Raw genomic sequence first — 25,862 nt, 5'->3', positions numbered from 1 at the left:
TGATGAAATATTAGTTTGAAAAGCTGTTGGTTGGCCAAGGTTTCATTTTGTAATTCGTGAGAAACAACGATATGAAAAGCGTTGTCACGTCACAAAAATAGATATTTTTTTTAGTTTATCGGATGATCCTGAATACAAACATTTTTATACCCGGGTTTCTCAACAACCCACAAAATTTTGTTAAGATCGGTCCACAAATAGAGGAGTATCAATTGTCTCAAGAAGTTGTTGTCACGTCACTTAAAGTATACGGTCCATTCCAGCGTGACGTGATAACGTTTTGACTCACTGCAAACATTTTTTTACACAAAATTAAACAATCACACAAAATTAAATGAAGTTATAGTAAAATTGAGAAACCTTCCTACAAGAATCTTCAGTTGGAGAATATTTCATAGTTTGATTGGCTTGTTGTCAGTCAAATACTCACCTGACGTTTTACTGTTTACGACTCTTGAACATTACATTATTTTGAACAAACAAATACAACATTGTTTTGTCAACACTAGATTATTGCAGATTCAAGAATATAGAACATAGTCTTGTTTCGACTTCCGGTTTGCTGATAATAGTATTATATGACAAAAAAATATGGAAAACCCATACGATATGGGTATTGGATGCAGATGTCTTACCAGCGGAAGTCGAATATCGTATTCCGTTGCTATTTTGGAATGGTGACTTCCGATTCGTTGAAAACGGATCTAAAAGACCAAAAATGGCATGAAATCCTAGAAAACGATCGAGAATAGTAGCGTTGGCATGTATCCATGGGTACGCGAAGAAGAATGAAAAAAGAGAATAATGCAGAAAGGATTCAAGCGAGAGGGAGATAATATTTGAGTGGTAAGAACTTAGCCTTAGAGAAACGCGTGTGGAGTTAGATAATGAAAGTGCACATATAAATTCACACGCAAATGTAAACGGTCAATGATCGAAGTCAAAGTCAAAGTCAAAGTCAAAGTCAAAGTCAAAGTCAAAGTCAAAGTCAAAGTCAAAGTCAAAGTCAAAGTCAAAGTCAAAGTCAAAGTCAAAGTCAAAGTCAAAGTCAAAGTCAAAGTCAAAGTCAAAGTCAAAGTCAAAGTCAAAGTCAAAGTCAAAGTCAAAGTCAAAGTCAAAGTCAAAGTCAAAGTCAAAGTCAAAGTCAAAGTCAAAGTCAAAGTCAAAGTCAAAGTCAAAGTCAAAGTCAAAGTCAAAGTCAAAGTCAAAGTTGATTATTACCAGCATGATTCGTTCAGTCTCGGATTGTTCTTGCTACAATTTTCATTCAGTCCGCATCAGGAATATTTGCACAAAAATAGTGTCGGTCCCTGCTTCCAAAGATATTTATTGTATAAAAATAAAAATAATCAGAAATTCGACTAGAAAGTAGTTACATATCGTAAAATATCAGAAAACAAACCATGTCCTACTTTATTTTTATTATTTAGTAACTGTCAGTCCCAATGGTTGACGTTTATCTAACGAAAAGCTCAATGTTAGTCCCTAGGGACCGACACGGGACTTAACGTGTCAACCACTTCAATATAGTTTTGGCAACTTAGAAAAAAAAACAGAGTGCGTGCCACATAGAACGCATACAGTAACACACAGATACATCGATAAAATGAAACTTCGCGAGAATAACCCTTTATGAGGAAACGATCCACGAATTCTCGGTCAAAACAATTAGCAATGCTAGGAGATTGTTGCATCGGAACGGGGTCGACGCGCTCGAGAGCAAATACACAATGCAACTAAAAGTAGCGAAGGCACGCTATTCATACGTACAGGATATGGACAAATTAAAAGTTCCACACAACGAAAGCAAGCAACGCATACAATGCAAAACACTGGTGGCTTAAAGCGACTTAATATACACACACTCTTCTTAAAAAAAAAACTCTTTTGTTAGTATCATCGTCGTCTAGAAGAGATGATTGCTTGGGAAGGTGCAGTTGTATTACGTAGATGTCATCCTTGGTGGCGACAGTTTTGCGACAAGGAATCATGGCCCAGCTTGATTTTACCCTACATAATATGGCGAAAAATATTAGATTACGCCTGCTATGCCATGGCTTGGCTCGATGTGTTGGTTGCAAAGCCAGATGCACGGCTAGTGAACAGTATAAGCGCTGTTTTGGGTATAGAAAGAGACTGAATGTATTTTCTCAGAGGAGGTGCAATATTTATACGCTATTTACTCTATAACATATCAAACAAATCTTAGAAAATTTCCGAAAAGATTGATATGCAAATGCGTCAAAATCCGTACGTAGCAAAATTAGTTATTAATGTTAAATTCACTTCTTTAAAACGTGACCTGTTCTGATTTGGAACTCTTAATGTAACACGTAGCCCTATGTCGAAACTTTCTACATTCATTCATTCATTCTTTGTTTTTAAGAGGCTTTAAACTTTGCAGTTCATTCGCCTCTATTCTTCCTACATTACTTTTGGAAGCATTATATCCGAGAAATGGTGTTAAGGTTGTACACCAAAAAAATATTTGGGAAATACCAAGTTATTCAATAAGTTATATTAAGTTACTAATGCTGCTTTAAACTGGGATTGCATTTGCGCGAATCTTGATCATAATGAAGCAGCGCTACTCTTTTCGAGGTTGTTGAGATTAACAGATAGAGTTTATTTCGTTTATTTAGTCACCAAGAAAGTAAATGCCAGTATCAAAACATTCTCCACTAAGGATGACAGCTACGCTTATCTCGAGCATGTATTGTTCTGCGAGTACAAGAATGAATCATCAAACAATTATCGTCAAATGATTGTACAATAAAAACATAATTCAGGGCGACCAAACTGGTGGAATAGTTATTTCGAAATTTTCGTAGCATTATAAAATAATATCCGCAATTATAAACAAGCGACTTGAATTGAACTACAGCGTAGTTCTACGTCAACAATGCGGTTGTGCCTTGAACACAACCTCTTATATTTTTTTCATATTGAAATGTCGTTTCTCAAATTTTCAATGGGATTGAGATCAGGACTTTGATATAACCAAAATAAAATATCAATATGTTGATGTAAAATCCTTTGGATCACAAGTTTGAATATATGCTTTCGATGATTATAGCGCATGTTACTCCATGAAGACTTGCCTCTGTAAATAATCCCATATATTCCTGTAGAATGCGTTAATTGAAATTTTGATTCATTCTGCCATCGATCTTCGCAATAGGTCTTACGCCATGCCACGAAAATGCAGCCCAGATTGTTATGCTGTCTTCTGCATGCTTTAAAGTTTCAACAGAATAGTTGGGATTGATCTGTAGTTTAGGTGGACGCCAAAAGTAACGGTTTCCGTCGTATTCAAATCTACTTAAGAGAGGACTCCTGTCTGAAAGGTCGAAATAAAATGATTTTTTTCTGATTTATTTCGGATGTTACGAATGAATGAGGTGACCTAATATTAATCAGAAATAAGATACTGGAAAATCCTTTTAGAACAACATTTCTGAGGCTTCTCAAAATTGCAAAAAATAAAAAATCGATTTTTTCGACTTTCCAGACCGTGGACCTCCCTTAATTTAGATTTATTACTCCATAATAAGTTCTACCGAAATGCAGTCGGTTCATTCCAGAAGATTATTACGAAGTGAAGTCAAGTAATGCAGTTCTCTTTTGAGACTAAGGGTTTTGTGTTAAGCCTCTCAATCTTCTAAGTTTAATTCCATAGTCCGATAGTAACACTAATATCTGCGGAAGTTATAAATGAATGTGGATACATTTCGATGTTTCCAGATGTATTGAATCGCGTTATAAACTAATTTCGCTGACGATGTGCAATTTGAAGTCGTTAAGTCAAAGGCTGATACTAAATATCTCTATCGATTATTGGAAACTTTCATGAATTGGTTCATGGATTTTTTTTTCCCAAAATATATATTTTATTAAGGCACATGTGGCGTTAGCCTGACGGGGCCGGGAGTCCAATATTTTGACAATTTTTGTCTTACAACTATGTTAGTAATATGTAACCGATTACTCGCGGTTGGTTCGAGGTTAGTATTACAAGTGTTCTCATAATTGGTATGTTGCAGTCTTCGATGCTCTGTACGTGTGCCCGACACGGGATACTTCCTATTGGGATGCAGCTGACCATTAATCAGCAACGCCCCCCTAGTCTGTATCCCATATCTAGCGTGGTGCGTCTTTCTCGACTCGAGGAATCCAGGATAGAATGGTCACTAGCCGGCGCAATCATCAGCTCGAGTAGAGTTGTCATGAGCGGTACAACCTTTGGCTCTTGTTGAATGATCAGTGGACTGCACAACCTTTGGCCCGTGCATCTGTAAAGAGTGTGTGTATGTATTGCCGCGACTAAGTAAAAGTTTATCGATCGGATAGGAGAGATATGAAACGGGGACACAACGAAGGAAACATCATTTCCCGGTTCATGGATAATCCTAAAGCCTGTTAAGGTGAAGGTGGAAGCTAGCCATTGTAGTAGTATAGGTAAACCATCGTGTAAAAATGGGGTAATAGTGTTTGTGAGAGAAGAGCAAAGCACACGTAAATAGATCAATTCACTTATCAGACTGTGTGGCGCTTCATTGACACGAGTCTTTGAATACATTTGAAAAAAAAACAAATAACAATTCAATACTAAAGTAAAATGTATGAACGATATGTTCCGATGAACAATTGCAAATATAAATATATATAGAAGGTGCATTTGCATATGATTCTGATTATACGCGAGCGTAACATGAGCAAATTTATAACACATGCGAATTGGGGCACTTTTGGTATTAACAAGTGCTTCCGCATAGTAACTCGATGTTGATAATTCCTTAATATTTTCCTTCGTTGATCGTATTGTTTTCACATATTCACGTTGGAAAGCCTTAACCCTTCTCTTCGTTGGCCGAGGCATTTAGATTGAATTTAATACTTTTCCGTTTATTGTTTTTGAAAGCATAGGCAGCCGTGGCAGTGTTCCGAGCTCTGCAATACAATTTTCTTACCCAATATTAAAGTTGCTAAAACTCACATTATAGACCCATTAAACGTAAAAATAATAATTGTATTGATATCAACACAATTTTATTCTATTGATTTTCATGACATGGGACGCTATGACTCCGGAATAACATTTTATTGAGTGGTTTTTATAGCTGTTTCGATGATGTTGTTTGGCATCAGTGTCGAAAAAATAACGATGCTTCCACCAATACAAACAAAACCATTGCAAATGATTGAAAAACGAAAATTTAACTTTCAGAGCACTTGCTCGAGTTTTCCGACGTTCTTCACTATACGGTGCGAAAGCAGATGAAAATTTAATATCTTGTGAGTAATCGATTAGAGTTTGGTTGATATTACTTGATGGGAAGTGTGCGAAAACGATCATTTTCTTCACACTGTTTCGCAAAATTATTGATTTTCGGGCGAGAGGTGAGGGAGGGAGATGAAAGAAATGAGCGCCATTGTGGCAGCCATTTGTGGCTAGCTTCCACCTTCACCTTAACGGAGGATATGTTTCAAAAGTGTAGAATACTAGCTCGTGCTTGATATTGGTCGTAGCAAAAGAAGAATCATGATGAAAATCAAATCAAAAACGAAAATGTAAAAAATGGGTGGGTTATATCTATGATACAACCGCAAGGTTGACGTGGGACTACCTTAGCATAGCAATCATTCGTTTGTATTGATTAAATTTTTGATTGAATGAAACAATTCCAGAATTCAATTGAATTCAATATATTTGCTTTGTGAGTAAAAATAATGTATGATTCCATATAAGGTCAATTCATGCATTGTGATAGATTATGTTCTTCGTTACAAATGACAGTCCCTTAACGTTTTGTATGATGCCTAGGACAAAATATGTGAACGGAAGAATTATCTACGATTATTTTATTTTACGTTTCCTTCTGAAGTTTGCATCTCTCAAGTGTACGTATTCCTCGAACCGCGAATGCTTGATTTGACGAACTTCAAGCACTCAGTTTCGATTTTGACATGTACGTCGAACGCATATTGCTTAATCAAAAGGCGTTATCGCAGCAAATGGTTAACAACATTTTGCCTAATCATCAAATGGTATGCGTAGAAATTCAGTGAGCAGAAGATATGAAGGCATATCCTTCAATGCAATCTTAAATAACCGAGCCAAAGCGTGGTGTTCGTACCCGCTTTTGTAATCCGTGTTAGGAAAACACTTTTCGGAGTGCAAAATAAACATGCGAGTGCAGAAGTACCCCCGGAAGACCGTTTTAAGGAAACATACTCTAGTTTGCACAAAGGCAAGCGAGTATAAAAGTACTCGCAGTTTGCATTTATTTGCTGAGCCGATTTCTCCAGATATCGTGATTTTGAAGTCTGTGTTAGGCAAACGCATTTCAGTCAGAACAAAAATGCACCCGACTTGCACGAATTTGCTCAGACACCTTGGTTCTAAAGTCTGTGTTGGGGAAACACTTTCATGTATTTGCAATGCCGATTTCCCCAAAGCTGCTTGGTTTTGATGGCTGTGTTAGGGAAACCGTAAATCGGGCCAATCAAAATGAGGCAGTTAGGGCGTTTAGATAACGCTTAACATTTTACAGTTATTCAATTGTTTATCTAATGAAAAATAACATTTTATTATTTGCGATAGAAGCGTAGAAATATTCCCTATCAATTAATACAAACATCTTGTCGATCCAGTAAGAAATGTTTAAGTTATAAGCATTCGGAATCTTTCATTTTTTCCTGCTTGTTCTGTGTTTAGGTTTTCATTTTACCCCCCATATACTCCGGTTAGACGTAGTCCCACGTCAAAAAATATAAATTGAGATTGAGAGAATAATTGAACATTGATATTCAAATGCCACCATATCGCCTTGAACTCCTAATCCTTCTATCATACCGTTCGTTTCCAAGGTGTGTGAGACATCAGAAGTCAATAAAATCACATCAAAATCGTCTACCACAGTCAGATTACCCACTCAACAATGAGAAAACAATGACTGCGTGCGTTCACGGCAATATAAACGAATGAAATGGGATTTTCTCCGGTATGTTCATTTTAGGGGCCATGTTCATTCGACGTGATGACGATTTTCTTCGCTCAACCAGCTTCGTTTTTTTCCTCCACATCTCCTATATCTGTGGGAAGCAAAAAAAAAGGAGGGGGGGGGGTGGTAAAGGAAATTGTCTGTTTAACGAGATTTAACGACCTTGTCTCGATCGGAATACTTCCCTCGTTCGTTGAATGGGCAAGCACAAACATTGGTGGAGAGGGAATGTCCCATCGTACTCCGCTCCGAATCCGGCGGGGAACGAAATGACAGTTTTGTGAATGGAATTTCCGCCGCCGGTTGCACATTATTCAACATTGAACGTTAGTTTGGCTACGGGGATCGGCTTGGTCTGGGAATACGTTCGGAAGGAGCACGCTTGATTGCATCCGAAGAACTTTTTCCGTGCACGTTTCCTCCCACTATTATAGCGCCAGGACATTAGCATGAATGATATGACACTTTCCGGTGAATGGGAAGCTGGAACAGCAGTTTGATGCTGAATGTGCTTTCACCTTCATGATGATTTCTGCGAATTTGGTCGAAATTTATCTATTTGCGAAGTTGGAATGCGATTGAGCAAGTCGTTTCGTGGAAATCGATTCGCGACGAAAACAACAAATTGGTACTTCACTCAAGTCAAATTATGATAATTTTGAGAGAGGGTTCCTTTCCATGAAATGAACATCCTTAAAATAATGGCCACTCAAATCATTTGATTTCGATGATTATGATTATGATGTCTCAATAACAAAATTTGTTTAGAAAAACAGACACGGTTAACACAATGGGCCTGATCACGAACGTCACTTCACGGTGAAAACGAAATGAATTGTATGCAATTTGTATGCATTTCATTCCGTTTTCACCGTGAAGTGACGTTTCTGGTGGAAATTGCAGACCAGCTGCAACTGACGGGTGTCTCGGATTGATGGGTGGTCCATATGATACTGAAATATGGAATTACAATATTGGAACAGGGGAAGTGTAAATGTGGAGAAAATGATGATAGAAATTCAATGCGTTTTTTCCTGTAGCTCTTCTGTAACGCGCCCTTGGTTATATGAAGTTATTTCACATATCACGATGAGAAGTTATTTTACCAGTGAATTGGGTCAGGAATGCACGGATCATCGAATGAGTCGAGCCGTGCGTTATTGAATGCGCAATTTTCAGGAAAAAAAAACAGTTGGTATGTGGGAATGAAATGGAGCGCGATGTTGGAAACACAATTTATGCCTGTTTCCATCAAGCGGCTGATTGCAGTTTCGAAATGGCAGATTCTGGATATCAAATCTGATGCGTACAGGTTACTTACCTTGCGATTTGTTTGAAGTTGAATTTTCTTCTCGGTTTCTTATTTTTGGAAGAATCTCGTCCCTTTTTCCAAATGTGGGTTTTCATAGCAGTTTCCTGTGGATTGAAAGAAAAAAGAATAGTGAGAGAGGTCGTTTATAGCGTTGAAGAACAATTAACTTGAAAATCGGAGTTTGGGACTCATTACAAACAACACAAGTGTAGAGTAAGCTTGATTTGTAGTTTTTTTTCTCTAACGATTATAGCTTTCACTTTGAATCTTTGATGTTTATTTCATCAATAAGTTTGATTAACAATAATTTTCAATAAATAACAATAAATTAGCAATAAATTTTCACGTTACATTGCAGTAAGGCAAAAGATCCTTCTTTCAGCTTTTTGGTTTGGGGTTGTAGAAAAAGTTGCAACTGTAACTAAAGTGCTACACAAAAAAAAAAAAAAGAAAAAAACAGTCAGTGGAGACCCAAATGCATAGCATTCCATCAATGATGTGGAAGAATTGGTGATGGTCCTTTGTAAAAAAGAAAAATTGTTGAACCGACTATATGAACAGAAGAACTGCTGATAAGAATCATCTAGACGATAAACAAAAGTTGTTTCTCTAAGATATGCTATGATATGCTATGATATGATATACTATACATTACAATCTCATAGTCTGTATATGTTCTAAATTGAAAAGAATTGGAAGCATTCCCATTTCCCCATAGTTTTTGACGTAGAACTACGTCTTTCATTAAGGGTGCCAAATCAGAAAACAGGTCACGTTTTTATGAAATAAAGTTAACGTTAATAACTATTTTTGCCGCGAACGGATTTTGGCGATTTACATACTAAACGAATCGGAAATTCCCTAAGATTTGTTCAATATGCTATACATTAGAATCTCCTTGTTTGTAATTGGTTAAAATTCATGAAAACTTAAGGTGTTTCCATTTTCTCATACATTTGTTCTGTCCATTTGTGTGCTTTCCCGAACAGAGCTGTCAATAACGAGCAACTTATCGACGACCAACGAAGGGGCAATCGTAGGATTTAAAGTCTCCGTGAACAAAGGAAAAGTAGAAAAATGAAGGGGAATACTGGCCTTGAGTATAAACAGTGAATCTCGCTGAGGCAAACTTTCATTCGGCATCGAACTGTTGAGCAATCCAGTTCACTTTGCTTTCGCTGCGCTTCGATCTAAGATTGGACCCCACCAGTGGTAATCCAACTTGGATATCGTCGTTTGGTTTTTATGTTCTTTTTTCGTGTTATTCGTATCGTGTGTTTTCTTTCCGCGTCATAAATTTGACGCTGATGAGCAAGAAGAAGAGGAAGGCAGGCTCGAGCACTGCAAAAAACGAACAAACTCATCAACGAATTCGCATCGATGGGTGTTACAGCAGAGTACAAGCGGTGTGGCATAATTCAGTCTTTTTCCAAACAGTTAACATAGTTTGTTTTCCGTCATCATAAGAGCTTCGTTAGTGCCTTTGGGAATGCATCAATGAATTAAACTGTCGTTATGGCGAAGCAGGCGTTAAGGTTGTGCGCCAAAAAAATATTTGGGGAATACCAAGCATCTTGAATGTCTTACTGAAATGTTAAAAGTTATTTTGGGTTCACGTGCCAGTCGCAAATCTGCCTTCAACTAGGATTGCATTTGCGCTAATCTTGATCATAATGAAGCTATGCTACTATTTTCCAGGTTGTTGATATTGACAAAAGAGTTTATTTCGCTTGTTTAGTCACCAAGAAAGTAAATGTCGTTCTGGAATTTTGTATGTGATTAGGTTTCGCCTACCAGTAGCAAAACTTCCTCCACTAAGGGTGACAGCTGTGCTTCTCTCGAGCATGAGAAAGTAATGCCACTTTTTCCGAGGCCAGTAAAATTAACAGAAGCGTTTCTTTTTAGAATAGCGCAAAATTATGAGAAGTGTTTATATTCTTAGTAGTTTCAAGCCACCAATGTAATGGCTTTGTATGCATGCTATGGCGAACGCTTGTTTGGCGCTTGATTTACGTTGTACGAACGATGACTAGCGGTGCGATTCCACTGAGGCAATACTGAATAACATATAGCATGATATTGGATACTTGCAAGTGTTGTCATTGTTGTTGTTTCCATGCGGTGCCAAAGATATATTGATGTAGTTATGAGATGTGGAATAATGCAGCATGTATATAATCGACTGTAGCCGAGTATATGTTTATTGCGAAAAAAAGTCACCGGAATAGCGTTCGAGGAAAATTTTCAATGCATGAAAATTGTGAAAATATTGAACAAAAAACTGTATTTGATGATGATTTTATATTATAACGGTAAGCTTTTGTGGTAATATCAAGAAATGTGTAGACAAATGGTAAAATAAAAGTCAGGACAATATTTAAAAAACAATAAATAATTATTTCAATTCAAAATATAACGATTCGCAACTACTTTGGACATTCTAATCTGATAATATATCTTTCTTTCACGCCAACTTCAAGATTTAATAAATGTTGACAATGTTCCCTCCGGTAACACGAATCGCTTCGAAATAGATACATAAAAATCGAATAAAGATTAAGCATTATAGAAGTGCGGACCGAATACCTTATTTCATGTAAGCTGTTAGGATAGTTCCCAATTCCAACATTTCCAATGTATTTATTACGGATAATTTTTATTCTAATGAAGTAAAAACTACAAAAATCACGAAAAATCAGGATCATTGCAGTAAAATCAGGGAAAATCGACTGTTTTTCAGGATATCAGGGAGTGTGCCAAAATGTCTGGGAAATCTTGAAAAATCAGGAAGGTTGGCATCTCTGATCCCATCTTCTTCTTTCTTCTTCTTCTTCTTGAATGGCGTTAACGTTCCCTGTGGAACTTTTGCCGTCTCAACGTATGCATTAACTAGCGTCATTTATCAATTCATAGTTGAGATTTCTTAAGCCAAATAACACGCCTAGAATGTATTCCGAGGGGCAAGCTCTAGAATACGCGTGACCACAGTGCAAGTCGGAAGAAATTCCTTTGACGAAAAATCCCCCGGCCAGAACGGGAATCGAACCCGAACACCCGGCATGATAATGTGAGACGCTAACCACTCTGCCACGGGTCCCATCTATGGAATCTAAATCATTTTAAAGCTCCATCTTTCAGGTATTAGAATATTTCTATATATTTTTTATATTTTTATCTAAGTGTTTGTAGGTGTAGTGGCCAACAATATCGGGAACAAATAAACAATCGTTTTTTTTTTGTTTTCTCGAAGATTTTGTGGACTAACACAATTTTTGCTAACCAGCTCAATAGCAAACCCAATTAACCTTATCGACCAGCCTTCATCAGGTTTCCAGAACGTTCCTGTAGGACCTTCCCATACAGAGATAAAATTACCACTTCATCTTTGATGATGAATACTTCAATAAGTAATCGCAATGTTGATGTTCCTGGTTAGCCAGACTTTACATACGATCTTTTGCATTTTGGATTGTCGTAGTGAATCCATTTTTTGTCCCCGGTAATGATTCGATGCAAAAAAAAAGACTTCCTTTTGTGTCGTTAAAGCAACATTTCGGACATGCAAAATCGCCGTTTGACATCTCTCGCATTCAATTCGCATGGAACCTAATTTCCTTGCTTTTAGATACATTCTGTGGCTTCGAGTCGCTTGTCGAGTTAGTCCCAATAATTATGTAAGCTCTGTTTGGGTTTGAAACGAATTTTTATTGAGTAATATCTCTGAATATTCGTCTATAAACTTTTTTGGTTGACCCGGACGCTTTTTGTCTTTAAAACTAAAATAACCACTTTTAAATCGTCCAAACCATTCCAAGCCATTCTAATCATTTTAACCGATAAATCTAACCGATTGTGTAGAGTTTACGTTTATGGTGATCCACAATTTGATGCGCCTCAGCTGCATTTTTCATCCAATTCATCCAGAGAATCAATACTCCCGCAAATGATGCTTATATGCAACGAAGCTCGACATTTTTAACGCAGTAAAAATTTAACTTATGGTGCGAAACTCAAAGACTTGTAAAAAACATTTGGTTGATAGATTTTGACACTTAACGTTTCAGCAAAAATTGGGGTTCGTTTGTATGTTCAATGCATATTTTTTTTTATAAATAAGAAATGATAATAAAAAAATGTGGCGTTGTTCGGAGCAAGTATTACGTATACTACAAATATTAAGTAATTAATTTCGTGCATTATGGTTTAGTCGAGCGCATCAATTATTTTATAGTAATGAACTCTGAACGACTCCGAAAGAAACTTGATGACTCGTATTAGGTGAACTGTACAAAACAAGATTTCACCTAAAGCAAACAAAACTTTTGGTGGAGTTTTTCAGTCGCCCATCATCTTGCTTCATACATAGTTTTCCCTTCGAGCAATATCTGTCCGATGTTGGTTCATCGAGTTTGCGGAACGTTTTTCACCAGAACAACATAAATCGCAAAGTTTCTCGCCCAACTTCCTCTGGTGAATAAATCATTACCTTTTTCGAGAAATTTGTGTTTATCGTTTTCGGAACCAAATTGAAAGAACACTTCTTCCGAACGATTTCACACCTAAATATTTATCGTATCGGGACAGATCCATAATGGGACAGATAAACACCACTGATTGAAAAGAAATCCCATAACGACAATCTGATGACGATTGATAATCCTAAGTGCCGAGACGTACCTGATATTCGAACGACGGTCGCAGATAGTAGAGTGCCATCTCCTGGTGGTAAACCGGAGTCGCGGATGCGGACATCGGTGGTACAATCCAGACCCAATCAGCCGGACAGCCATTCCTGTGAAAAATATAAGCGATAAAGATAATCAGCGGAGCACAATTTGCAAGTTGTTATTTGGCAAATTGATCAACAATTTTCAGCCGTAACAAACCTCAATTTGGTTTCGTTCTCGTAGTGCTTCATGAAACTTTCGCTGGCCGTGTGGTGGTCCACGATGGTAATGTTACGGCTCTGGAAGGAATGCAGGACGGCGATGTTTATCTCCACCAGCGCTTTGTCCTTCCACAGCGATGTTGGATTTCGCGTGTCGAGACCCATTTTCACTGCGATTGGCTAAAAACAGTAAATCGATGAGTGGGTTGTTTTGTACAACATTCAATAATTTAATTGTATGAATGATACGTTTATACGACTGAATCACGAATGTTGTGATGATTGTGAATCAATATATCGAACGATTACCTCCAATAAGTTTCTCCGGTTGGTGTCGCATAGGTTGCGACAGCCAATTTCCGTTGACATGTACCATCCGCTGAATGCGGTCGCCGTGAACTGAATTCCGCCACAATCGAACAGCATTCCCGACACTGCCGGGACGGCATACCATCTGAGACCCATTTCGGCGAACCACTTGTACTGAGGATGACTGAATGAAACCTCCAGGATGAGCTCCGGTGGATAATCGAAATAATCCGGATCGTGGCCGTTTGCGGAAACCACCAGCGGCAAAATGTCCCACTCGGTTCCTTTGCTTTTCCAGCCTAATTTAGTGCAGAACTGTCGTTCCCAAGCAAGCAAGTCCGAGTCCCGTCAAGCAACAAGTTTTCCACCATAAATACAATACAGACATGAAAAACAGCCAGAAACAAATGCAGATTAATAATCGTAAATATCAAAGTCCAGGGGCCGCGTTAGGCGAACCGAAAGCTGTAATAAATTTTCAATTTCATACATCAGTGAACTCCACATTCATCGGATCTCCGATGATTGTACCGTCTTGGCCCTTATAGCCGGCATAGGAGATGAGTTGGGCGTTCCAAATGCGGTAGTCATGCTTTCCGTCCGTACGCTGCGGGAATATCGTTATCGCCGATCTGTGGAAGCACGTAAACAATACAACGGCAAAGTGAATCAGACTTGGCAATAAAACACTGGTTTTCGGTTCAATTCCTCCCCCCCCCCCCGCCAGGCTTTCCTTAAAATGCTCTCGATGATTTAAGATGATGGATTCTGATTGTTGTGGTCTACTCGGAAAACACATTGCTTTCTCTGGGGAATTTTGGTTTCCGATACACGTACCCTCTTGTATTCGACTCTTATAAGATGTAGATTTGTATAATATAATTTGGGGTGAAATTCTAAATTTTGCGCGTTTGAGATAAACATATTTGTACGAGGGTTCTGAGTTCGAACATATTTGATGGTTTTTGTTTTGAAGTCATCGAAATTGAACATTCTCACTTTTTTATGAATTTAATGACAATAATATAGACAGATGTCCATAATTTCCATAATCAAAAAAGTGAGTGATTACTATTTTGTAGAAAAGCATTGGTAATTAAGTTTTCATCAATGCATTCTGATTCAAAATAATATTGGTTTTCACAGCACCTCTTCTCACAGTGGAATTGTTCTATTAACAAGCATATTCAACGATATTTCTACGAGAATCTAAATAAGTCACCTCCATGAATTTGACCAAGAATCTAAAGATGGTAAGAATGCAGGATCTAACTCCGCCTGCGAATGACAGATCTCGATAATGGCATGTCCTTATAGGAACCTGAAATTATCTTGATAATAGCCTGTCCGTATAAGAACCTGAAACTATTGAGAACCAGAGCAGTGGGTCCAAAGTCCCTAAAAGGAGGATGGTTGTAATAGCTGTTACCCATGGTTATTATGGAAAGAAAGTAATGGATAAACCCCTAATCTAAGGTGTGACGCGACCCGTGCTGAGGGATGAATGGTTGGGGGGGGTTTCAATCAAATACCCTGCCTCTAACGGAGCCTGTGGAGTACCAGGGCACCCTCCACAGTATCGTCTGCCCCCTCTGCATTAAGCGGGTCACTGATGCAGTTGACCTTCTTTACCGCGCAACTCGTGGGAATTTCATGAATAATTCAACAAATAACAAAAATCTTCCGGGTTCCGGCAGCCTCTCTCTGTCGGAAAAAATCGTCATAGAGGTCGACTCTATGAATGTCGAAGAGGATGAAGTACTGAGCGACGCACCTGCGGATGTTCAGTCCTGCTCCTCTTCCATCCTCAACACCCCGACTCGTTGTGAGTCGCTAGAGGATGAAAGTGACGAAAGTAACGTTACTACAAAAACTGAACCTAAAATGCTAGATTCAGCTGAGGTCCACTCTTCGTGGAAAAAAAACCTCACCAAGGGTCAGAGAAGGAGGCTGAAGAACTTGGTCGCAGCTGGGATCCCTGCAAAGGAAGCTCGGCAGCAAGCACTGAGTCAGCACATCTCTGGACCAGCAAAACGCCCCCGAGGATCGGAACTACCTAGTAGTGACGAAAAACCGATTCTTAAAAAATCTAAACAAAATCTCTGCCCCCGTAAAAGAGCGGGGTTGAATGAGCAAAAAAAGATGCCCAAAACACTCTTCAAAACAAAGACTCCACAATAACTTCAGTCGAAACTGGAATCTCCTTCAAGGAAGCTGTGGAACAGATCAAAGTTGGAATACTCCCGGAGGACTATCCCAACACCGATCTTACTACGGCTCAGTTAGATTCCATCCAGAATGCTCTACTCACTGCAATAGAGCAACAAAGAAACGAGCCGGTTAAGCCCAAATTTTTCAATTGCTCGTATAAGTCAGGTTATCTAATCCTTTCGTGCAAAGATCATCAAACTTCGGACTGGTTGAAGAAAGTGGTTCCCGACGACAACATCAATCTGGTTGCTCTAGACGCCAAAAATATTCCGCGTCCAGAAATTCTCCATGCCTTTTTCCCACAAAGCGCAACATTCAGCGACGAGAGACTCAAAAGCCTCATTGAGAGTCAAAATGAAAATCTCTCCACCGATAAATGGCGAATACTAAAGAGATCCAATCCCAACGAAATTCACGCGGACTGGACGCTAACAGTCGACGAAGCTTCGATGCGTCAACTAACTAGCACAAACTTCAACATAAACTTCCGATTTGGCGAAACTATGCTGAGGAAAACAAATCCAAAGCAGCGCCAAGTCATAATCCATAAAAGCTCCGGTGTATTCAAAGGAGATCTGGGGCCAAAAAACGAGGAACCTAAAAATTACAAAAACCCAGGAAACCTGAAGTCTTCAGAGACTAGTGACTCCAAAATAGTGGAACCACAAAATGCTCAAGAAGTCGTCAGAAGGGTTTCTGGCAAACAAAAGCGCCCTCGTGAAGCTTCTCCGAAAAACAAGAAGCTTGGCATCCTGAGTATTCCCGGCCCAAGCGGTACAAACTCAACGGTTATCGCAAACAGGTTAGGAACCTCGATTGTGCCAAGTAAAAAAGGTGAGTTTCTTCAAACCCATCCCAGATCCAAAACGAATACGGAAGCTGGAACAAGCAAAAAACATGACCTGATTTTCAAAACAGCAGATGGTACTCCGATCCTCCCAAATGAACCACCAGATCGGATAACCCAACCTAATGCAGAACACTAAAGTTCTGCAAATAAACCTCCACCACGCCAAAGCAGCGTCGAGCGTGCTATCCAAGAGGTTTACAAAAGACGCTGTGGATCTAGCTCTTATACAAGAGCCTTGGGTTCACAAAGGAAGAATACTAGGTATTCAAACAGGTTCATGTAAGTTGTTCTATGATGACAAGCATGACTCCCCAAGAGCTGCTGTCTTAGTAAATGCAAACATTAAATGCTTTCCTATTACAGAGTTCATTCAAAGGGACATCGTCGCGATCAGAGTGGAAGTTCCTACCGCCAAAGGAAGGGCCGACATCGTAATTGCGTCGGCTTACTTTCCAGGCGATGTTCCTGAGGTTCCTCCACGAGAGGTAGCGGCGTTTGTAAACTACTGCAGGGAAATTAACAAGGACTTCATTATCGGATGTGATGCCAACGCTCATCACACCATGTGGGCAAGTACGGATATCAACTACCGAGGTGAGTGTCTTTTAGAATTTCTCTCGTCAAACAACATAGATATTGCTAACAAAGGGATTGAACCAACCTTCATTAACGCTATCAGACAAGAAGTCTTAGATCTAACGCTGTGCAGCCCGGCTATTCAAGAAAATATCCATAACTGGCACGTTTCCGATGAGGCGTCTTTGTCTGATCATAGACACATTATTTTTGAATGGAATGGTGGTATGGAAGTTCATAGAGAATACCGAGATCCCAAAAAACCAATTGGGATCGATATGCACTTGAACTCGAGTCTAAAACTCTAAACTCGAAAATAAGGTCGATTTAGCAGCTTGAATCAGCTACAAATAAACTAAATGAAACGATAGTCTCTGCCTACAACAGTAATTGCACACTGAGAAAAATTTCTTCGACAAGAAACGTTCCTTGGTGGAATAAAAGGCTCGAACGGCTTCGCAAAACGGCGCGTAAACTGTTCAACAGAGCAAAAATTACCTCGGACTGGTCTCAATATATGAGAGCCCTAACTGAGTACAGTAGAGAACTGAGACGATCTAAACGAAAATCCTGGGTATATAATTGCGAAAGCATTGAAAATACCCCAATCGTTGCTAGACTCAACAAGACTTTGGCAAAAGACCACTCGAACGGGCTTGGATCGCTTAAAAAGGATGACGGTTCGTTCACAAAAACCCCCTCAGAAGTACTAGACTTACTGATGAAGACTCACTTTCCGGGATCTACATCTGTCCACTATGATACAAATCCTGGCTATAATTGCGACACAATATGCTCTCGAAGGCGTCTCATAGGACCCGAAAGTGCAAAGGATGTCGCTAACATAGTTGCTGGGTTAGTCTTCACGAGGGCCAGAGTAGTAAACGCGGTGAGATCCTTTCTACCTTACAAATCTGCAGGTGCAGATGGGATTTTTCCAGCCCTGATTCAAAATGGAGAATCAAAACTAATTCCGTCTCTAATCGAGATCTTTAAGGCAAGTCTGATACAAGAGCACATTCCTTCGATATGGAGACTTGTGAAAGTAGTTTTCATTCCAAAAGCCGGAAAACGCGACAAATCACTTCCAAAGGCTTTCAGACCAATTAGTTTATCATCAATACTGTTGAAAACTATGGAAAAAGTATCATATGAATACATAAAGTCTGTATTCATGTCCAAATGCCCTTTATCTAAATACCAGTTTGCCTATCAATCAGGCAAATCCACAATAACAGCACTACACATGCTTGTGACAAAAATTGAAAAATCTCTCTTGTCAAAAGAAACCGCATTATGTGCGTTTCTTGACATCGAAGGTGCTTTTGATAATGCTTCTTATCTATCAATGGCACAGGCAATGAGAAGAAGACACTTAATTGTATAGTCGAATGAATCCATGGCATGCTCACACACAGAAAAATCACCTCGGAGCTGGGCGGGTCGTCTAATTATGTGATTGCAACAAAGGGTTGCCCACAAGGAGGCGTTCTATCACCTCTCCTTTGGCCACTAGTAGTTGACGACCTTCTGACAAGTTTAGAGGCAAAAGGTTTTGAAATTGTGGGCTTCGCCGATGATCTAGTCATAACGATACGAGGCAAGTTCGACGACGTGATATCGAGCAGAATGCAGATGACCTTAAACCTTACACAAACTTGGTATACCACAGAAGGTCTGAGCATAAATCCCTCAAAAACAACAATTGTTCCATTCAACAAAAAGAAAAAAACAGCCTCTGCAGTCTTTATATCTTGGGGGAGTGGAAATAAAATGCAGCGCTTCAGTGAAATATCTAGGTGTTATCCTAGATGCTAAACTCAACTGGAATGCGCACTTAGATGCAATAATCAGTAAGGCCAATACAGTCCTATGGGCATGTTCTAAAATGATAGGAAGAACATGGGGTCTTAAACCAAAAATGGTAATGTGGGTCTACACTGCCATTGTGCGGCCTAGAATAACCTATGCCTCACTAGTCTGGTGGCCAAAGACCAAGGAGACTGTAGCTACAAAAAAGCTAAACAAACTCCAACGACAAGCATGCATTGCAATTACTGGAGCAATGCGAAGCACACCCTCGAAGGCACTGGAGGCTATCCTTCACTTACTACCTCTGAACCAACATGTTCAGCTAAAGGCTAAGAAAAGTGCTCTAAAGCTTAAACAATGGCAAAAAAATACTAGACGGAGACAAAATTGGTCACTTGAGCATCCTGAATCTCTTACCCGTAGGACCATCCTCAGAGATGAACAGTGATTGGATGGAACCTAGGACTAACTACGACATTCCATACAGTGTAATCGAACCTTCTCGTTCAATATGGGATGAAGGCGGTCCCAGTGTTCGTAATGGTTCATTCATGTTCTACACTGATGGGTCAAAAATGGGAATCAGAACAGGTGCTGGAGTGTATGGTCCCAGAACAAAAATCTCTGTAGCTATGGGAAACTGACCAACAGTTTTTCAAGCAGAAATAGCTGCGATAATAGAATGCTCAAATGTCTGCCTTAAAAGAAAATATAGACATGCTAACATCTGCATGTTCTCAGACAGTCAAGCGGCACTTAAAGTTCTAAATGCTTTTAAATGCTCCTCAAAAATTGTCTGGGAATGCATTCTCCTCTTACGGCAACTAAGTCGGATAAGTTCGGTACAACTGTCCTGGATTCCTGGCCATTGTGGAATAGAGGGAAACGAGCGAGCAGATGAACTTGCCAGGAACGGCTCAAGCCCACCTTTCACGGGTCCCGAACCATTCTGTAGAATATCTGACTGTGTGTTGAAAGGTGAGCTGAAGAACTGGGAAGACCGGGAAGTGTTAGCCAACTGGTTGGCGGTACAACTTAACCAGTCCAAAAAATTTATCACGCCGAGTATTAAAATTACTCAACAATTGCTGAGTCTTAATAAGAAAGACTTAGGCACAATCACAGGCCTTATAACAGGACACTGTCCGAGCAAATACCATCTCAAAAACATAGGTTTAGTGCAAGATGATATTTGTCGTTTTTGTAATACCGAAAGCGAAACCTCGGAACATTTGCTCTGTAATTGTGGAGCTCTAACTAGACGCAGACTTAAATACCTTGATAAGGCTATTCTGGAGCCCAAGGAAATTTGTTCTGCGTCGCCAATCAGGATTATAAAATTTATCAAACAGAGTATTCCTGATTGGCACCTATCTCGCTATTGCTTTCAGTCTACTTCTTCATCAATAAGCAGTAGGTAAGCTTGAAGCGGAGTACAAAAAAAATGGGATATACCACAATAGTTCAGAATAATGGACGCAGTGGTTCACATCCAACAGGGGAAAAAAAGAATGCAGAAGATGTTCCGGAAGTGCTATCGAATAGCGAATCCAATTCCAGTGAAAGAGTACTGCTAATAATAGGTAGAACGGAGAGAGAAAAAATTGTAAGAGGTTGTATCTAGGACACGACCGCATATCTTCGACGAAGAACTACTCAATTATATTATGCAATCCACTTGTTTACCACTTCGAATATTATTTAAGAATGCATCGACATTTTTGTAATAGATTATGTACTTCTTTGTAAATAAATTTGATGGACGTCCTTTTACTTTTGATATGATGCCTAGGACTACCAAAATATGCGAACGGAAGAATTGTCTAACGATCATTGTATTTCACATTTCCCTCTGAAATTATTGCATATCTCATTTTTACGTAGTTACGCGAAAGTTCATTCACCTTTAGTATCAAAAATGGCGATTTTCCCATGCTTCTCAGATTAAAAGTACGTTTTAGGAAAACATATTCCGGTATGCACAACGACAAGCGAGTACAAAAGTACTCAACAACAAAAAATACCCCCGACTTTCATGTACAGTCAACCCTTCTATAACGCGGTGAGTGCGTACCGCGTTATATGGAAACCGCGCTATAAGAAACTCGGGTTTAGCATACAATCCAGGCTAATCCGTAGCGCGTTGTATGGAAACCGTATACCGTTTTGTATGGAAATCGCGCTATAAGAAACACATCATTCGTACCGCGTAGTATGGAGACCAATAAGAGATCATAAAAAAAATATGAAAAAATGAAATATAAAGTAGAAGGGGCCTAGGGGCACGGACGGAAGTTTGACGTAGGCCTCTAATTGTTCAGAACAGTTGTTTTTTTAAATGTTATTCTTTTCATTCTTCAAAAATATGTTAGTTTAATTCTTTTGATACTCTAAATAGTAGCTCTAAAAAGGGCCGTTTGTTATGTGTAATCATAAACGTCAAACGGTTTGTAACGGTTTGTACTCATAATCGGGAGCAGTAGTTTTTTCGATGGAATAATGTTCGTTTGCAGACTATCACAATCATGTCGTAATGGTTCTACTGCTCAATCTATCATAGAAGGAATTGAGTCAATGAGAAGTATGAATAAGAGTCATACAGATTAATTTTTCATTTCGTTTCATTTTTGTGATGCGATGTAAGGCCGATCTCAATAGGTTCTCGCATGATAATCGCTGCCATCCTCCTAGAATTGATATCATTTTTCGCTGTACAGCCCGGAAGACACTCGCTTATGATGTTCGTAACCCCGTCATATATAGCAGTCATTCCCTAACTGGACTATCTTCAACTGGACTTATCTATAACAGGGCGTACGTTAAATGGGATGCAAAGCAGTTATTTATCAATAATAGATGGTATCTTGAATTCGATGTATTGCTTTTGCTGTTTTTCAGTCAAGTTAGCGAGTAAAATTCGATAAGTGTATTGGTTTTTCGCCCCAAATAACGAACCTCTTTTGTACACTTGTTTTATTATTTCCACTGTTGACGTCTCAGGCGAAAAAATTGCTGGATAAATTTGCTGTCTAATGGTATATCTTATAACATATATCGTAAGAACGATTCTGCGTAATATGCATTTGAAAACTCTTAATAAACGTTACATTTTTTCGTAGAGTGACCCCCCTATATTAAAATCAAAGACGTAGTTCTACGTCAAAACTAAACTTAAAATTTTCATTAGGTTGGGGAAAAAGTATTCCATTATTTTTGGGTAAATTTCAAAACTATTTTTAATATGCTTCATATTGTCCGATTTGGCGATTTTTTGCAATTCTAAAGGTAGGTTCATAATGTCTCTATCATAGAGGGCTTGGTCCTTATTAGCGAAAAAAACATAGAAATAGATTTTTACAATTTTCTCTTGATCCCCATTTCTTATCACCCTAGAATGGAAAATTTGCGAAAAAAAGGTGATAATCGTTTGGTGCCAGGTCCGAGCTATATGGTGGATGCATTAAAACATCCCAATCAAGCTCTTGGAACTGTGTTACCTTTTTTTCTCAAATATTTTACATTTCGGCTGGTTCGTTACTTTTACTTCCATTTTTGGAAGAATGTCGAGAGTGAGAGTGAGCTTACGTCAGATCGCCTCCACATTGTGTGGCCTTGCGTTGTCCTGATGGAACACATGGAACCGACTTGCATGTATATTTACAGAGCGGATTTCCACAGGTACATCGATTTTGAAGTCTGTGTTGGGTAAACCGTAAATCGGGCCAATCAAAACTTGGCAGTTAGGGCGTTTAGAAAACGCTTGACGTTTTACAGTTATTCGAAAAAATACATTTAATTAATTGAGATAGACGCGTAGAAATATTTCCAATCAAATGATGCAAGCATCTTTCCGATCTGTTAAGAAATGTTCGAGTTATAAGCATTCGAAATACGGGTAGGGTTAGCACACAAATAGGCAGAACAAATGTATGGGAAAAAGGAAGTTCTTCCAGATTTCATGAATATAAACCGTTTAAAGATTAGCGAATTTTGATGTATAGCATATCAAACAAATCTTAGAGAATTTCCGATTCGATGGTATGCAAATCATGACATTTCGTTCACAGTGAAAATAGTTATTAACATTAACTTTATTTCATAAAAACGTGACCTGTTTTCTGATTTGGCACCCTTCCTGAAAGACGTAGTTCTACATCAAAACTATCATCAAAACAAGACCATTTTACAGAGTGTTACTATTTTACCGATGATTTGATGGGTTGTACACATTTAATGATTTTATTCGTATTTAGAGCAGTGCGGGGCAAAGGTGGGCACGGGGCAGAAGTGCGCATGGGCCTTTTTGAAGCAAATGAGCATAAAATTTCGCCAACAATGTATTTGTTTTATACATTATTACACCAGCAGCTCAAATATATAAACAAGATACTATTCATGAAAGTAGCAAAAAATTATGTGGTAAAAAGAGTTTCGCGATGTTTTGATCTAATTTTTCCAGTTTTGGAGGTGACGATTAACTTACCTAAAATAAATGGAAAATCCGAAGCTACACTGTCAAGATAACCTTTATTCTATAGTAGATGATAGTGGGTATTCGTTTTTGTGAAAAAGTTCAAGCGCTTTTTTTTAAATTCGATTAGTTCAAAAATTGCTTGAGGAGCAAAAGAGCGCAGTGGCTGTGGGGAAAAAGTTCGCACTATAGTTTTGCTCTGAAAAAAAATTATGAAATGTTTTCAATCAAATTTTTAACGGGGCCCACAAGAAGAAAACTAATTTGAAGAAATGCACTCCAGAAATGCACAAATGGCCAAGGGGCTTCGGGAGGGAGTCTTGAAGCGTCGGATCGCGGTAGACCTCGATATTCCTGAATCAGCTCTGAGGAAGAAGCTCATATCAGTGAGTGATTTATGATTTGAATCTTCTTTTATTGACATTTCTACTTCTGCTAGGGTGGTTCAGACAAGTATTTAAGAATCCAGAATCACATATCATATTCCGTGAGCATTTCCAGAACCGATTTGGCCATAGGCCAATCCCCATAGTGGCCTGTTTGGTTCGTGTTCGCTCTGCCTTTGAATGTGAAATTCGAAAAAACGTTTCGTGGGCAAAAGCTGAGGTGTACGACCAGCTGATAGCGTGGGGGGCGGGGATATGAGTACACCCCATAGCATAGTGTTATTCATTTATCCGATGCCTTAGTCGCTCGAGATAAGCGCACGACGCCTTCGAATGTGAAATACACAAGCCGGCACAATCATCAGCTTGTGTAGAGTTGCCATCAGCGGTACAATCCTCAACTCTTGGTGAATGATCAGGGGGCTGCACAGCCTTTGGCCCGTGTATGAGGGATATGTCAGAGGTTTAACAGGATATTCCTCCGCTCTCAATTACACGTTTCCACCTATCTGGCAACATATCTATGCCTCTAGCATAAAACTCCGAAGGCTTACTTGCGAAGAATTCTTCGATGTGGTTTTCTAGGGCTTCCTTCGTAGGAAAGATTTTGTTCCTCAAAAAATTACTCATCGACCTGAAAAGATGGTAATCTGTTGGACTTAAATCAGGTGAGTATGGAGGATGTTCTAATACGTCAAACCCTAGTGAATTTGCTTTGCTGATGGTCTGAAACGCCCGGTGGCTGGGTGCATTATCATGCAACAACGCCATACCCTTCGTTTGAAGAATATCTGCAACTTTTTTCAGTTGCCTCTGATATCGCTTCTTATCTATTGTTTCCCCCTTGTTAAGCAGCTTCCAATAGATAACACCATTGCGATTCAAAAACACGCTCAACATGAACCACTTAGAGTTTCTGGATTCTTTAGGAATTGTCTTGGGAAGCGTACCTTTTTTCACCCAGTGCGTTCCTCTATGAGGGGCATGGCATAATACCTTCGACTCATCACAAGTAACGAGTGTATCAAGTAGGCTATCACGCGCTCACTTCGTTCGAGTAATGCCTTCGATAAGTTAACCCGCTTTCCTTGTACTACTGGGTCAGCCTTGTAGGGGTGGTATCCCATCCTCCTTGGGGCATACTCCAACAAATGTAACACCCTCATCATAGTAGCGGCAGAACAATTGTATTTTTTCCCCAACGCCCTAGTAGATTGCATACTGTTAGCTTCCACATCTTCCCCTATCTGGGTGGTATTTTTAATCACGCGCGGAAGACCTGTTCGTGGCAAGTCTGTCTCGAAATCTCCGATACCACTTCCTGCAGGTTTTTGAGGTGACCACTGGCCCATACGTGTCAGCTAGTATAAACACGGTTTGCCTAACGGAATCCTTCATGTCGTAATGATGGAGCATAAACATGCGGATCTCCTTTCTGGTCAGGGTAATGTTTTTGTCCCTTACATGGCCCGAAATCTTCGAATGTGAAAAATGAAGATCGACTCTACTCCCAGTAGCTTCGCTTCGACTAGAACTGCTTTGGCGGTCGCCGCCAACAAAAAATGACTCGACTAGAAAATGAATTGACTAGCGTTGACTAGCGAGGATGACTGGTGAACTAAAGGGTGTGTCACATCAAATTGCATCACGGAAAAAACGCTGTAGAAATTTAATTTTTAGGAATTATATCTTCAGCTTTCGCTTATAATCAGATAAGAGTGTATAGATCACGTTGGCCATGCTTCACTGTTAATTTTTCGTAAATTTGGAAAAATGTCGTCGAACGAAAAAGAGCGTCGTGAATTAATCCTGCGCACTCATTTCGAGAATCCGGAGTTGTCACATCGGTACATCGGTAAGATGCTGGGAATCGTCCAATCCACGGTCAGCAGAGTACTAAAACGATACTTCGAGAACCTAACCATCGACCGGAAGGTGGAGAACGGCAAAAATGGATGCTCCGTCAGTGAAAAAGATCACAAGCGCGTAGTTAAGCAGTTTAGACGTGATCCGAGAAGTTCGGTCCGGGATGTCGCCAATAAG

General features: G+C 39.3%; 1 protein-coding gene across 3 annotated transcripts in view; it reads right to left on the bottom strand.

The window, feature by feature from the left end:
• LOC129779311 (nitric oxide synthase) overlaps window positions 1–25,862 on the bottom strand; it is a 325,833-nt gene that overhangs the window by 104,736 nt on the left and 195,235 nt on the right. For all 3 annotated transcript variants that reach the window (XR_008743618.1, XM_055786717.1, XM_055786718.1), the window contains exons 7-11: window positions 14,004–14,145; window positions 13,514–13,828; window positions 13,203–13,384; window positions 12,994–13,108; window positions 8,326–8,420 (exon numbers count right to left, since the gene is read on the bottom strand). Coding sequence is in view for 2 of the 3 variants with exons in the window: in XM_055786717.1 (XP_055642692.1) it covers window positions 8,326–8,420; window positions 12,994–13,108; window positions 13,203–13,384; window positions 13,514–13,828; window positions 14,004–14,145 (849 nt within the window). In the remaining variant the exon portion in view is untranslated. The remainder of the gene's footprint in view (window positions 1–8,325; window positions 8,421–12,993; window positions 13,109–13,202; window positions 13,385–13,513; window positions 13,829–14,003; window positions 14,146–25,862) is intronic.

The sequence above is a fragment of the Toxorhynchites rutilus genome, chromosome 3 (assembly GCF_029784135.1).
Source record: "Toxorhynchites rutilus septentrionalis strain SRP chromosome 3, ASM2978413v1, whole genome shotgun sequence".
Lineage (NCBI taxonomy): Eukaryota > Metazoa > Arthropoda > Insecta > Diptera > Culicidae > Toxorhynchites > Toxorhynchites rutilus.
The sequence above is the reverse complement of the archived record's forward strand: the minus strand, read 5'-3'. Positions and strand labels throughout refer to the sequence as shown.